Raw genomic sequence first — 12,963 nt, forward strand, 5'->3', positions numbered from 1 at the left:
CATTAGACAGCAATTGATGAAAAGGATGGCTACTTGTCCTTAGGTGTAAAGTCTAGAGAACAGACCACAAAGAAAGCTAGAGCTGAGGTTACTATATAGAGTGTCCTGGTCAAAATGAAAAACTAAAAATAAGCCAAGAATCAGATAGAGAGGGTCTTGTAAATTAACATCAGGTTTTTTCTTTTCCTAACATACTATGCATAGTTCAATTAGATAAGCTATTGTTCTTAGTTCCAAAAAGTAATTGCTTTGTAGTAAATAAATATGATTCAGATTCCAGCTTAGATTTCAATTTTTTGAACAATGGAATCATTTTATACACACATTCAATAGTCATATATTATCAAAAAGTTACTACTTCAATGCAAGTTAAACATAAAAAAAAAATTTAACATACCCTGATGGCAAAGTTTCAGTGTTGGCATTTCCAGACTGCTGCCGTACAGGTTCCATACACTCATCTGGCTGTCTTAATTTGGCTGCTTCAAAAGCAGAACTATTTCCAGAATTAGAGGTGTCATGGTCTAATATACTTCTAGCTTCAGATCCCAATTCTGCACTGGTAGAAGGAATACATTCATTGTTTTCTGAGGAAGTCAGTATTTCTTGAACTGGAGGATCTTCGACAGTAGTACTAGTGCAATTTGAAGACAAGGCGTTTTCTTCAGACACTATGGGAGTACCCATGGCGGAAGCATTATCAGTTGGTGCAAATGAGGATGATTCTCCATTAACTGAGAAGTGAAAATCAGTAAGACAATCAAGTAATGACAAAGCAACCAATTACCTAATCAATCAATAACACCTCATCAGGGGGTTATTCAGACTGAGCACTATACCAGGTACTGATGAACACAAAACAAGATGGAGACTCTATTTTTTTATTGCTTAAATTTTAGGGACAAATATGTAAATGATAAAAATTTAAGTATATACTAATAACCTTAAGGAAAGAGAAACCAACATTAGGATAACAAACGTTTTCCCTCCAAATTATCAACTCTGAGAGAAAGTCTGTATGGGCTATATAAAAACTTTAAAATGATCCCTTTCAATTTCCCTTCTCTTATGCAAAAGATAGCTAATATCAAAAGAACTCTTTTGCCAAAAGTGGGAAATATATAATGCCATTAGTTTTTTTTTTTTTTTGGTTTTTTGTTCTTTTTTACAGAGACAGTCTTGCTCTGTTGCCCAGGCTAGAGTGCCTTGGCATCAGCCTAGCTCACAGCAACCTCAAACTCCTGAGCTAAAGCAACCCTCCTGCCTTGGCCTCCCAAAGTACTACAGTTACAGGTGTGAGCCACCATGCCCGGCCTAGTTATTAAGATAGTACTACAGAAGACTGCAAAAAGATCCAAGAATTCATCCTACATTTTCTGTGAAACACCCTCAGTACTGAGACCCAGTGATACAGTTTTTTTTTTTAATTTTCATTTTAAGTATGATTGATCCAGCTCAACTATGTGTCCTATTAAAAGTGAGTCAAATTAAAACTATGGAGAAATCGATTAATGAACAAAACCTATATGAAGACCCCATATCAAAGTTCTAATGGAAATGGTGGAGGGAGACATAATTAGAGTAATGGAATCTTCCAGTAGATTTCTAAAGAAAGAAAAATGATTTAAATTGTGGAAAGAAGAATATACTATTAAAGGAATCAAATAGTACATGCAAAAGACCAGATTAAATAAAGTTCTCTACCAAATATAGAGGCAAGAATGGCTTTGGAGGAAAAAAATCAACAATGAAATACAGTACAAAATATAATACTGACACAGCTATCCATACCCAACATTGTTAGATATCATGAAAAAATAAAAAGTATGCAGAGAAAGACTGAATTCTCTTGTCTCCTATACGATGTTTACTTATAAGCATTATCTCATTTAATTTTCACTCTTTCATAGTGTGAAAATTAATTCACACAAAAGAAAGGATCAGCAGCAGTCTTTCTAAAGCAAAATAACACAAAATGGAAAAAGAGGGATATTGAGGAAAGATATAATCCAGCCCAACAAGAAACAGACCTGAACTTTTGTACACACTAAACCATAGTACATGAAACACAAACTTAATTCAACAGCAAGTGCTCTCAGCTCTTCCAGTCCATCATTTCTTGCTTACAACTATTTCTGTAGCCTCCTAATTTGTCTGCCTACCTCCTCTTGTTCAATGACAATCCATTCTCCAAAGAGTAGCCAAAGTAATCTTTTTAAAACATATAACAGATTTTTTTCATTCCCGGATTAAACATGCCAACAGATTCCCACTATAAGCAGAATAAATCCTGAAGTCTTTATCACAGACCATGACAAAGACTCTACACAGGCAAGTCCACACTTGTGTCTGACTTCTCATGATGGTTGTCTTTCTGCTCCTTGGATAGAACAAACTCCTTCCCACTTCAGGGATGTGCACTTGCTGTTTCTATGGTCTCAGAATATTTCATGACTAGCTTCTTCTCATGATTTAGATTACATCCTCAATCACACCTTCAGAAAGGAAGTCCTTGAGCATCTTATTAATGTTGCACACATCCCATCCTCACTCCAGGTTACATATTATACTTTTTTTTTTCTTTCTCATGTTCTGAAATGGTTCATTTGTTTTTATTATTTTTCATTAAGTTTGGAATGCAAAAGCTTTTTCAGACTTACTCACTTTTGTATTTGCAACAGTTAGACAATATGACATATAAAAATAAATAATTTGTTGAAACAATAAATCAAAGACAAATTACAGAGGGAAAACTAAAAATACCTGCCTCAAAACTATATAGATATCAGAAAAATGTGTATTAGTGTATCCTTTATAATTAAGGATATGAAGAATTTAAAACACAATCAATATACCTAATCTAAATCTCTGTGTTAAAGAGATAGTTTTTAGTTTCAACTGTGTACATATTACATCCAAACACATTAAGTTTCTGGAGGAACTGACATGTAAAAGACAAAAGGAGAATCCTCAATTCTATAATCAGAAGGTTACATTCTGACTATAATTCAATAAAACTGGAAACAAAATATAACTTATTGAAATATTTACTAAAAGTCTAACAGAATCCGTTAAACACTTTTTTTTTTTTTTTTTTTTTTTTTTGAGACAGAGTCTCACTCTGTTGCCCAGGCTAGAGTGAGTGCCGTGGCGTTAGCCTAGCTCACAGCAACCTCGAACTCCTGAGCTCAAGCGATCCTCCTGTCTCAGCCTCCCGAGTAGCTGGGACTACAGGCATGCGCCACCATGCCCGGCTAATTTTTTCTATATATATTTTTAGCTGTCCAAATAATTTCTTTCTATTTTTAGTAGAGATGGGGTCTCGCTCTTGCTCAGGCTGGTCTCGAACTCCTGAGCTCAAACGATCCGCCCACCTCGGCCTCCCAGAGTGCTAGGATTACAGGCGTGAGCCACCGCGCCCGGCCAACACTTTTTAATGATAATCTTATTTAATCTTCACAAAACAATGCTATGATGCAGATACCAGTATTATTCACATTTTACTGGTACGAAAACTAGTTATTGTATGTCCATTAAAATGACAGTTCACTCCCTACCCAAAATCAGTTTGCTTAAAGGATTAAAAAACAACAAAGGTTGGTTGGAAAGCAGTGGTGTTTACAACTAATTAAAATTGATCACAACCAGTTACAGATTCCTTTGTTCCTTCTCCACTTCCACTGCTTCACTTGACCAGCCTTAAAAAAAAAAAAAAGTAATTATTGAGTTAAGAAATCAAAATGAAATTATAAAGTTTAGGAGAATTAATGGCAATGAAAACACTCATATCAAATGTTACTGGATGTGGCCAAAAGTACCTGAAGATGTAAGAAAGAATATTAATAAAAGAGCTGAGAATTGCATTCCCGAGGCAGGAAAAAAAAGGTAGAAGAAAATGAATCAAAAGACCAATAACACAAATCAGAATTTCCAAAGTGACCTGATAAGAATCAGCTGGGAGGGATCTTACTAAAAATAAATATCTCAGTTTCCATTTTAGACTTACTGAATCTCTAGGGAAGGGCCTGGGAATCTTCATCTTAAACAAATGCATCAGATGATTTTTTTAATCAGGAAAGTTGGAGAAACCATGAAACATGCCTTTCAAAGTTTTATAAAGAAAAATATACAATACGAATAACATTAGAAATACCACATAAAACTTTATTTCAGTAAGTTTGAAATATATTAGCTAAAGTAACTCAAGAGAAAGAAAAATTTAAAAGACAAATCAGAGCATAAATGAAAAGGTGATGAGGCCAGGCGCGGTGGTTCACGCCTGTAATCCTAGCACTCTGGGAGGCCGAGGCGTGTGGATCGCTCGAGGTCAGGAGTTCGAGACCAGCCTGAGCAAGAGCGAGACCCCGTCTCTACTAAAAATAGAAAGAAATTATATGGACAACTAAAATATATATATACAAAAAATTAGCCGGGCATGGTGGCGCATGCCTGTAGTCCCAGCTACTGGGAGGCTGAGGCAGGAGGATCGCTTGAGCCCAGGAGTTTGAGGTTGCTGTGAGCTAGACTGACGCCACGGCACTCACTCTAGCCTGGGCAACAAAGCGAGACTCTGTCTCAAAAAAAAAAAAAAAAAAAAAGAAAAGGTGATGAAAGATCGAATACCATCCCCTCTAACAGCCCTGAGCTCAGACAGATTTTTGAGAAAATTCTATGAAGCCTTTAATGAATAGACCATTCCTATGTTAAAGTGTTATAGTACATTACGGAACAAAAATTAAAGGAGTTTCCCAACTCTGTGAGGGAAACATAACCCTTTAAAGCTAAAACTGAAAAACAATTGCACAAGAAGATTACAGACCAACATCATGTATGAATTCAAGATGGTTCAATATTAACAAATTATGTTAGAAAATCTACTATGTTAACAGATTAAAGACATATGATTATCTTTAATACAATTAAAAAGCATTCAATAAAATCTTAATAACTGATAAGAGGAATCAAGGAAAATTCATGAATAATCTAGATCACCTATCATAAACCTACAATAAGCATTATATATTAATGGTATTGTTAGGGTAGAAAGCCAGTAGGTGCTCATGGTACAGGTGGAGAAAGATTTCTCAGGCAGAAATTAAGATATATAAAAGTAAAATTTATTTTATCGTCTTAGAGGAGAGAGAGTGAGAGAGAGAAAGAGAGAGGGGAAAGGTGGGGGGGGGGCAGGGAGGAGGCGGAAGAGAGCAGGGGATGGCGTGGCATCCCAAAGAAAGAGAAGGGGATGTCAGCAGTGAGGCCAAGTGGCTTGCTAATTTTAAGTGGCGGGTAAAGAGGAGAAAAAAAAAAACAGTGATGGCTTTCAGTTAATAACAAAAGCGGCAGCAGGTAGATAACAAAAACTACAAGGATGTCAAAGTCTAAGACTTGGTTAGGAAACCAATCCCTTGGAGAAGGGATTATCACAGGAAATGTCTCCTGCTGTTTACTTAGGAACTCTGTAAAAGCACATTCTCTAAAAACAATTTAAAAGAGAGAGACTGCCATCCATTCAGCTCTTTTCAGAAACTGTGGAACAGAACTCCTGCGGAGTGCCATTAGTGAGAGAACTGATAGGACTGATCTTTAACTGTTACTAGGGAAATTATAGGACTAGGTATTTTCCTGTTATTTTTGCAAGGCTGCCCCTTTCAGGTATAACATTATAAGAACTTCTATTAAAAGCAAGAATAAATTAAAATCAGCAAGAAATCAAGGAAGATCATAATCCCCACTCCAATTGAACACTGATGATTGTATTTAACGATGCACTAAGACAAGAAAAGAAGTAAAAATATTGAAAAGAAAATGGTAAAATTCACCTGTAAAGAAAACAGTAAAAGGACAAGATTATTTAGAACACATAAGAATATCAATTAAAAAACCATTAGAACCAATTAATTAATTCAAACTAAAAGCACTTCAGCAAAATGACCACACACATACAAGTTCAACATCAAGATTACATTCAAGACCTATCTGAAGAAAACTAAAAAACATTAATAAGAGGCATTTTAAAAATTAGAATGAATACAGAAAAACATAAAGTATCTCTGAATGGGAAGATTTAGTATTGTTAAAATAATAATTAACTCTCCTTAAAATGCAAATGCTGTTAAGGATGTAGAGCACCAGAAATTCTCATTGATTGCTGGTAGGAATCCAAGAGTACAACCACTTTGGAAGACAGTTTGGCAGGTTTTTGGTTTTTTTTAAAACAAAACTTAACATACTGTCATACAATCCACAAGTCTTAGTCTTTAACCCAACTGAATTAAAAACTCATGTCCACATAAAAGCCTGTACACTAATGTGTATAGCAGTTTTATTCATAATTGTCAAAAGCTGAAGCAACCAAGATGCTTCAATAATCGAATGGATAAACAATCGTGGTACTTCCGTACAATATAATTTTATTTAGTGACAAAAACAAATGAGATACCATGCCACAAAAGACATGGAGGAACCTGAAAAGCACATTGCTTAAGTGAAAGAAGCCAATCTGAAAAAGTTACACACTGTAGGACTCCAACTATATGATGTTCTGGAAAGCGCAAAACTATGAAGATAGTAAAAAAAAAAAAACAGTGGTTGCTAGGGGTTTAGGGGAAGGGATGGACAGATGAAGCACAGAGGAATTCCAATATAAAATTATTCTGTATGATACTGTAATGGTGTGTACACGACAATATACATTTCTCAAAACCTGCAGAACCAGTACCATACAAAGAATGAACCTTAACATAAACTTTAGTTAATTAATAATAATTTAGTAATAATGGTTCATTAATTGTAACAAATGTACCATAGTAATACAAAATATTAATAATAGGGGAAACTCTGCTAGTGTGCTAAGTGGTTGAGCTGGGATTTGATACCAGTCCTGTCAGAAGCCAAATCTAATCTTTTCACTACATCATGACTGCCTCCCATTTTAGCCTAAATTACATTCACAGCTACTAAACTTATTACATAGATCCCCTTAATCAAGACTCAAATGAACAAAGGTCTGGAAAAAAAAAAACCCTCGTATATAATACTATCTCTGGTGAAAAGATACCATTTGTCTTAAACTCCTTAGTATTGACCCACAATCCCTTCTCTGAAACCCCTGAGGCCAGCTGTGATCCAGAATTCATAAATTTTCAGAATTTAAAAAGGTAATGGCATATGTATATCATATATTACACTATATACCTGAGTAGGTTTGGGGATCACACATTATGATTAAATACATTAATACTTCTGCAGCAAAATATAGAGATATGCCTAGTAAGCATGATAAATAAAAACTGTAAATATCCTCATGCCAGTTGCAGTCATTTTGCCATCAAATGAGTATACCAACAACAATAAAAAAATCCTTTGGTTTTAGAGATTTCAGGATTTGGAATCATGGGTAAAGAGATTAAAGACATATAATATGTTATACATAGAATATGCACATTTCCACACCTACTGCACCTCCAACCACAAAAACTGATTTTTGAAGTCCTTAATCAGAAAAAGGAATACCATTTTGTATCAACGCCTTAACATAATAGAGATTACCCATTCCTTGAAAACGTACCTAAATTCATCCTACTATTCAAGATGAGCGATCATACAAAAAGACATTGGTTAAACAGTTGCTACCAACAGCACAGGTTCCGGAAGCCTTTGTAAACCGGCCAATGGTATGACAGTTGGATTGTTCTGTCAGATGTCACCAACAGTAATCAGAGAAGTTGAAAAGGTGGAGGAATACAATTTGAAGGCCATAATAGTATAAAAGATGAACAGTACACCTTTGAGACACTACAAAAACCACACACATCAAAGGGAACAGGAAAGCAAAGTGCACAGAGTCAAGAGCTTGATGTCAATTACTGCTCTTCTACTTCCTAGCTGTGACCTCTGTGTCTCAGTCCCTTCATCAGAGAAAACGGAAAAATACTAGTACCTATGTCAATGAGTTACTGTGAGAATAAAATCAGTTAATGGATACACAATATTTAGAACATGCACAGCACAAATGTTAACTATTATTATTATTCACATTGTCCTATGTTTCCCTACAGTTATTATAAATGTCATAGGAATTATTTATAATGGAGCCTTCATTTCTAGTTCCTTGCATGTTTTATTTTTACCTTAAAATTTCAGGCAAGGATAAATAAAAGAGAAATGTAAGAAGTGAATTTATTACCAATGAAAAGAGTCTCTAATGTATTTGACAAGCTGTAGAGTATAAATGAGATTCTACAATGAGAAGAGCCTCAGTTAATTCCTTCTCCCTTTTACACCAACATCTAACTATGCCCAAATGCTAAAACATGCAACTAACTATTGGTCAATGGATACTTTCGCCAATCTACTCAAACAACTAAATGTTTCAGGAATAAGAGTTAAAGCTCCAAATTCCATATACAGGTGGAATATCCCGTATCGAAAATGCTTAGAATGAGAAGTGTTTCAGATTCCGGATTTCTTTTTTTTTTTTTTTATTCTGAAATATCTACACTATATTTACCAGGTAAGTATCCCTAATCTAAAAAACCCAAATCTGAAATCCTTTAATGAACATTTCCTTTGAGAATCACGTAGATTTTGGAGCATTTTGGATTTCTGATTTTCAGATCAGGGATACTCAACCTGTTTTAGGAACAGGAACTGTTTTAACTGGTCTGTTCTTAATTTAGAGATAATTCTGAATAATCTAAGATGATAGTTCCTTTTCTGCTTTGCTAATACAAATCTCAAAAGCAAATGTTCTCACTAGAAAGTAGGCCAGAATCAGAAAATAAATGAATTTTACTCATTAATTTTACTATGATTATATCTCTTCTTCTCTGTTTTCCAGCCACCTTAAATTAAGGACAAAAAGTTTTACTTTTTATGAGTACTTGAGAAGACATCTTTAAGTCAACTTCTTTGTTTTTGTTTTTTTTTTAAAGGGTAGCATTATTAAAGAAATTAAATTTTAAAAATAACATTCATATGTCAGTTCCCATGTTTACAAAAGCGCTCATGATAACCTTTGGTAAACACTCCCAACCCCAAGCTTGGGTATAAATAAACTAAGATTTATCTGCAAGACTACCTATTTTAATGTAATTACTGAACTGCTTCTTTACATGTTTCTATTTTTTAATACCTTCCCATAATAGAGAAACAGGAAATAACATAGGCTCTAAAAATCAAAAGATCAGGATTTCAACTCAATCCCAACACACATGCTTAAATAAGTCCTAACATGTTTGTTTTAGAAGACTTATCTGAAGGAGTTAATATATAAAGACCAAACAGGAAATAATTTATGAATCTTGTAGCTGAGTTCATTGAAAAACAGAATTATAAAGGAAATCTTCCTTAGGAATTCTTTCTATAATAGAGGTTGCTTTTGGAAAATATAAAATCTTACGAGAGCTATTTAACTCACAGTATATTTTTCTACCGAGTAAAATGCTAAGAACAAAAAATTGGTATACCGAAAGATAAGTTAAAAGAACCATTCATTACTAACTTGTACTAACAAATTAATTTGTTGAACTTCTTTCAGAAATATATTTTATGTCAAAATGTGGTGTATGTATACTACAGAATACTATTCAGCCATGAAGAAGGATGAATTAAGGCCCTTTGCAACAATCTGGATGGGACTGGAGACCACTTAGGCTTTATGCTACAAAAAAAATGCTATTTAATTTATGATATAAAATATACAAATACTTTTTTATTTCAAAATATTACAGGGATACAAATGTTTTGGTTATGTGAATGGCCTTTGTACTGCTTGAGTCAAAATTGTAAGTGTGCCCATCACCCAGACGGTGTACACTGTACCCATTAGGTATGATTTCACCCATCCACTCCTCCCCATTCCCACTTGCATGATTTCTGTTGAGTTTTACTTTCATCTGTGCACATGAGTGCTGATCAGTTGTTCCAAATTAATAGTGAGTAGATGTGGTGTTTGTTTTTCCATTCTTGTGATACTTCACTTAGGAGGGTGGTCTCCAGTTCCATTCAGACCGTTGCAAAAGGTATTAATTCATTTTTTATGACTGAGTAGTTAGTACTCCATGGTATACATATATCACATTTTATTAATCTACTCATGAATTGATGGGCATTTGGGTTGATTCCACCACTTTGTGATTGTGAATTGTGCTGCAATAAACATTCTGTTGCAAGTGTCTTTTGATAAAATGAGTTTTCCTTTGAGTAAATACCCGGTAGTGGGATTGTTGGATCAAATGGGAGGTCTACTTTTAGTTCTTTGAGGAATCTCCATACTATTTTCCATAAAGATTACACTAGTTTGCCATCCCACCAACAGTGTATAAGTGTTCCTTTCTCTCCACATCCACTGTTTTGGGACATTTTGATAAAAATCATTCTCACTGGGATTAAGTGATTTCTTATTGTGGTTCTGATTTGCATTTCTCTGATGACTAGTGACAGTGAGCATTTTTTCATGTTTATTGTCCATTAGTCTATCTTCTTTTGCCCACTTTTTAATGGGGTTGTTTGATTTTTTTTTTTCTTGCTGATTTCCTTGAGTTCTTTGTAGATTCTGGTTATTAGCACTTTATCAGATATATACCATGCGAATATTTTCTCCCATTCTGTAGGTTGTCTATTTGCTCTGTTGATTGTTTCCTTGGCTGTGCAGAAGCTTTTTTATTTAATCAAGTCCCATTTATTTATTTTTGTTGTTGCTGTGGTTGCCCTTAAGGTCTTCTTTGTAAATTCTTTGCCTAGGTCAATATCTAGAAGACTTTTTCCTACACTTTCTTCTAGAATTCTTATGGTTTCATGTCTTAGATTTAAGTCTGTTATCCATCTTGAATTAATTTTTGTGAGTGGTGAGAGATATGGATCCTGTTGCAATCTTCTTCATGTGGCTACCCAATTTTTCCAGCACCATTTATTGAACAGGGATTCTTCTCCCCCCTGCTTATATTGCTGTCTCCTTTGTCAACTCTGTAGAATCCCTATTGACAGACATTGTAATTTTTAAGATCCTATCACAGAAAAGATGATTAAGAAAGACTGTGCAATAAGGAAAGTGTAGGCACAGATAAATAAAACTTAATTTAGTTTTCATTCAAACAAGGTGTCATAAACAGACATGCTTACCAGTGTCATTGGCAGGCTCAGATGTGAGTGGTTTGGGAGCTGGTGTATTTTTGGGTCTGGCAGCAACCTGAGACGGAGATGAAGGTGTGTTGTCTCCATTAACTACAGACGAACAGCATGAGTTTTGGACTTGTGTGTTTGTAGGTACATGATTATCTATTCCATTAGTACCTTCAACAGCCAACCTTAAAAAAAAAAAATGCCTTATTTCAATGAGTTAAGAACAATTAAATAACTTTTCACTAGAATTTTTATAAGAAATGTTTACTGAGTTCTTTAACATTCAATTAAAATGATAGATATAAAGAGTAATAAACAACAATATGGCATGCTCTTATTGCATTAAAAGTTTAAATTACTTTCAGTTTTAAATGTAACCACATTGGCAGAAAAAAAAAACTGAAATATGCATGTGTACTAAGTCAAAATAAATACAGGCCCTCAAAATAATATTCAAATTGTACATTTTAAATATTTAAGTCTAAGAATAGTAGTCTGTTTTAAATGCTCTGAAAAGAGTTTTAAAAAACTCAAGAAATTATATGAAACTTACAAAAATCAACTCCAAACTATTGCAATTTTATTAAATACTAAAAAGTAAGCTGAAAAAATTTGAAGATATGGATTACAAATTATTATGTACTGGCCACTAAAATGATTACATGATGATCAGAAAAAGCTAAATATTATTCCCCAGAATTATAAGAATTTATAGTATATAAATTAATTTCAAATAAATAAAGAAAAATAATAACTACAAAAGCAAACATTTTAAGTCTTATTGGCAGTGGGCAGGAATTGGACAATATCATGCAAGAGACCAGGAGAGCTTTTCCAAATACACAGGTCATCCTATATCTGTTCTCCACACAGCAACCTGAGTGTTACTTTAAAAATATAAATCAGATCATGTCCTCGCCTGCTTAGTAAACTAAGCTTTTGGAAATCAGAACCATTTCTACCCCACCTCTCTCTGATCTATTTCTCTCCAAGCTCCTTCTTACTCACCTTGCAGTAGACATATTACATCAATTTTACTGAATATGAAAAACATGCTGACAAGTCTTCAAATATTTATTACAAATTATTGTATACCAGGTGGTAAAATTATAATGACTACAAGATTATCATAAAAGGTTAAATATTATACTATGGAGTTAGAAGAATTTGTAGAACAGAATTGACTATAAATAAACTCAGGGTCTTTGAAGTTGCTACTTCCTCTGCCTGGAATGCTGTTCCTTCAGAACTCTGCACGCATGGTTCATTCTTGGCTTTTTAATTTTAGCTCAAATGGCACTTCTTCAGAGATGAACCCCTACTATCTCTCTTTAAAACAGCCTCCCTTTAATTCCCATCACCTTGTCCTACTTTAAGGACTTCATAGTTCTTGCTGCTATATCCAATTAGCTTGTTTATTGCTTCTGTTGTTTACTATCTACCTTTGTCCCACCAGAATGTAAATTTCATGGTAACAGGGCTTTGTTTGGACTAGCATCAGGCACCAAATAAGTACTTAATAATTATCTGTTGAATAAACAAATGATTAATGAATCCCACCCTCCTTTCCTTTGTCACCTGTATTTTTGGAATGAGATGTGTTTAGGAAGTTTGGGCAGGTAAAGTCTGTAAAAAGCTCTCATATGATTATGATTTGTACACCCCTCCCCAACCACCCGGCAAGAATTACTGATTCAGGAGTCCAGGTAAAAAAAACCCATCTGAAGTTTTCCTGGTTCTGTAGAACTAATCTTTAATGCAAAATGTGTTACTACGCAACAAACAATATTAGGCTTCAGACTGGTAGTAATTCAAGCTCCTTTACCCACCTAAAATAAAATT

General features: G+C 34.3%; 1 protein-coding gene across 3 annotated transcripts in view; it reads right to left on the reverse strand.

The window, feature by feature from the left end:
* The window catches only part of WWP1 (WW domain containing E3 ubiquitin protein ligase 1), a 128,751-nt gene that overhangs the window by 51,420 nt on the left and 64,368 nt on the right, over window positions 1-12,963 (reverse strand). For all 3 annotated transcript variants that reach the window (XM_069465491.1, XM_069465490.1, XM_069465489.1), the window contains exons 8-9: window positions 11,122-11,306; window positions 398-734 (exon numbers count right to left, since the gene is read on the reverse strand). In XM_069465491.1, coding sequence (XP_069321592.1) covers window positions 398-734; window positions 11,122-11,306 — 522 coding nt within the window. The remainder of the gene's footprint in view (window positions 1-397; window positions 735-11,121; window positions 11,307-12,963) is intronic.

The sequence above is a fragment of the Eulemur rufifrons genome, chromosome 3, assembly GCF_041146395.1.
Source record: "Eulemur rufifrons isolate Redbay chromosome 3, OSU_ERuf_1, whole genome shotgun sequence".
NCBI classification, from domain to species: domain Eukaryota; kingdom Metazoa; phylum Chordata; class Mammalia; order Primates; family Lemuridae; genus Eulemur; species Eulemur rufifrons.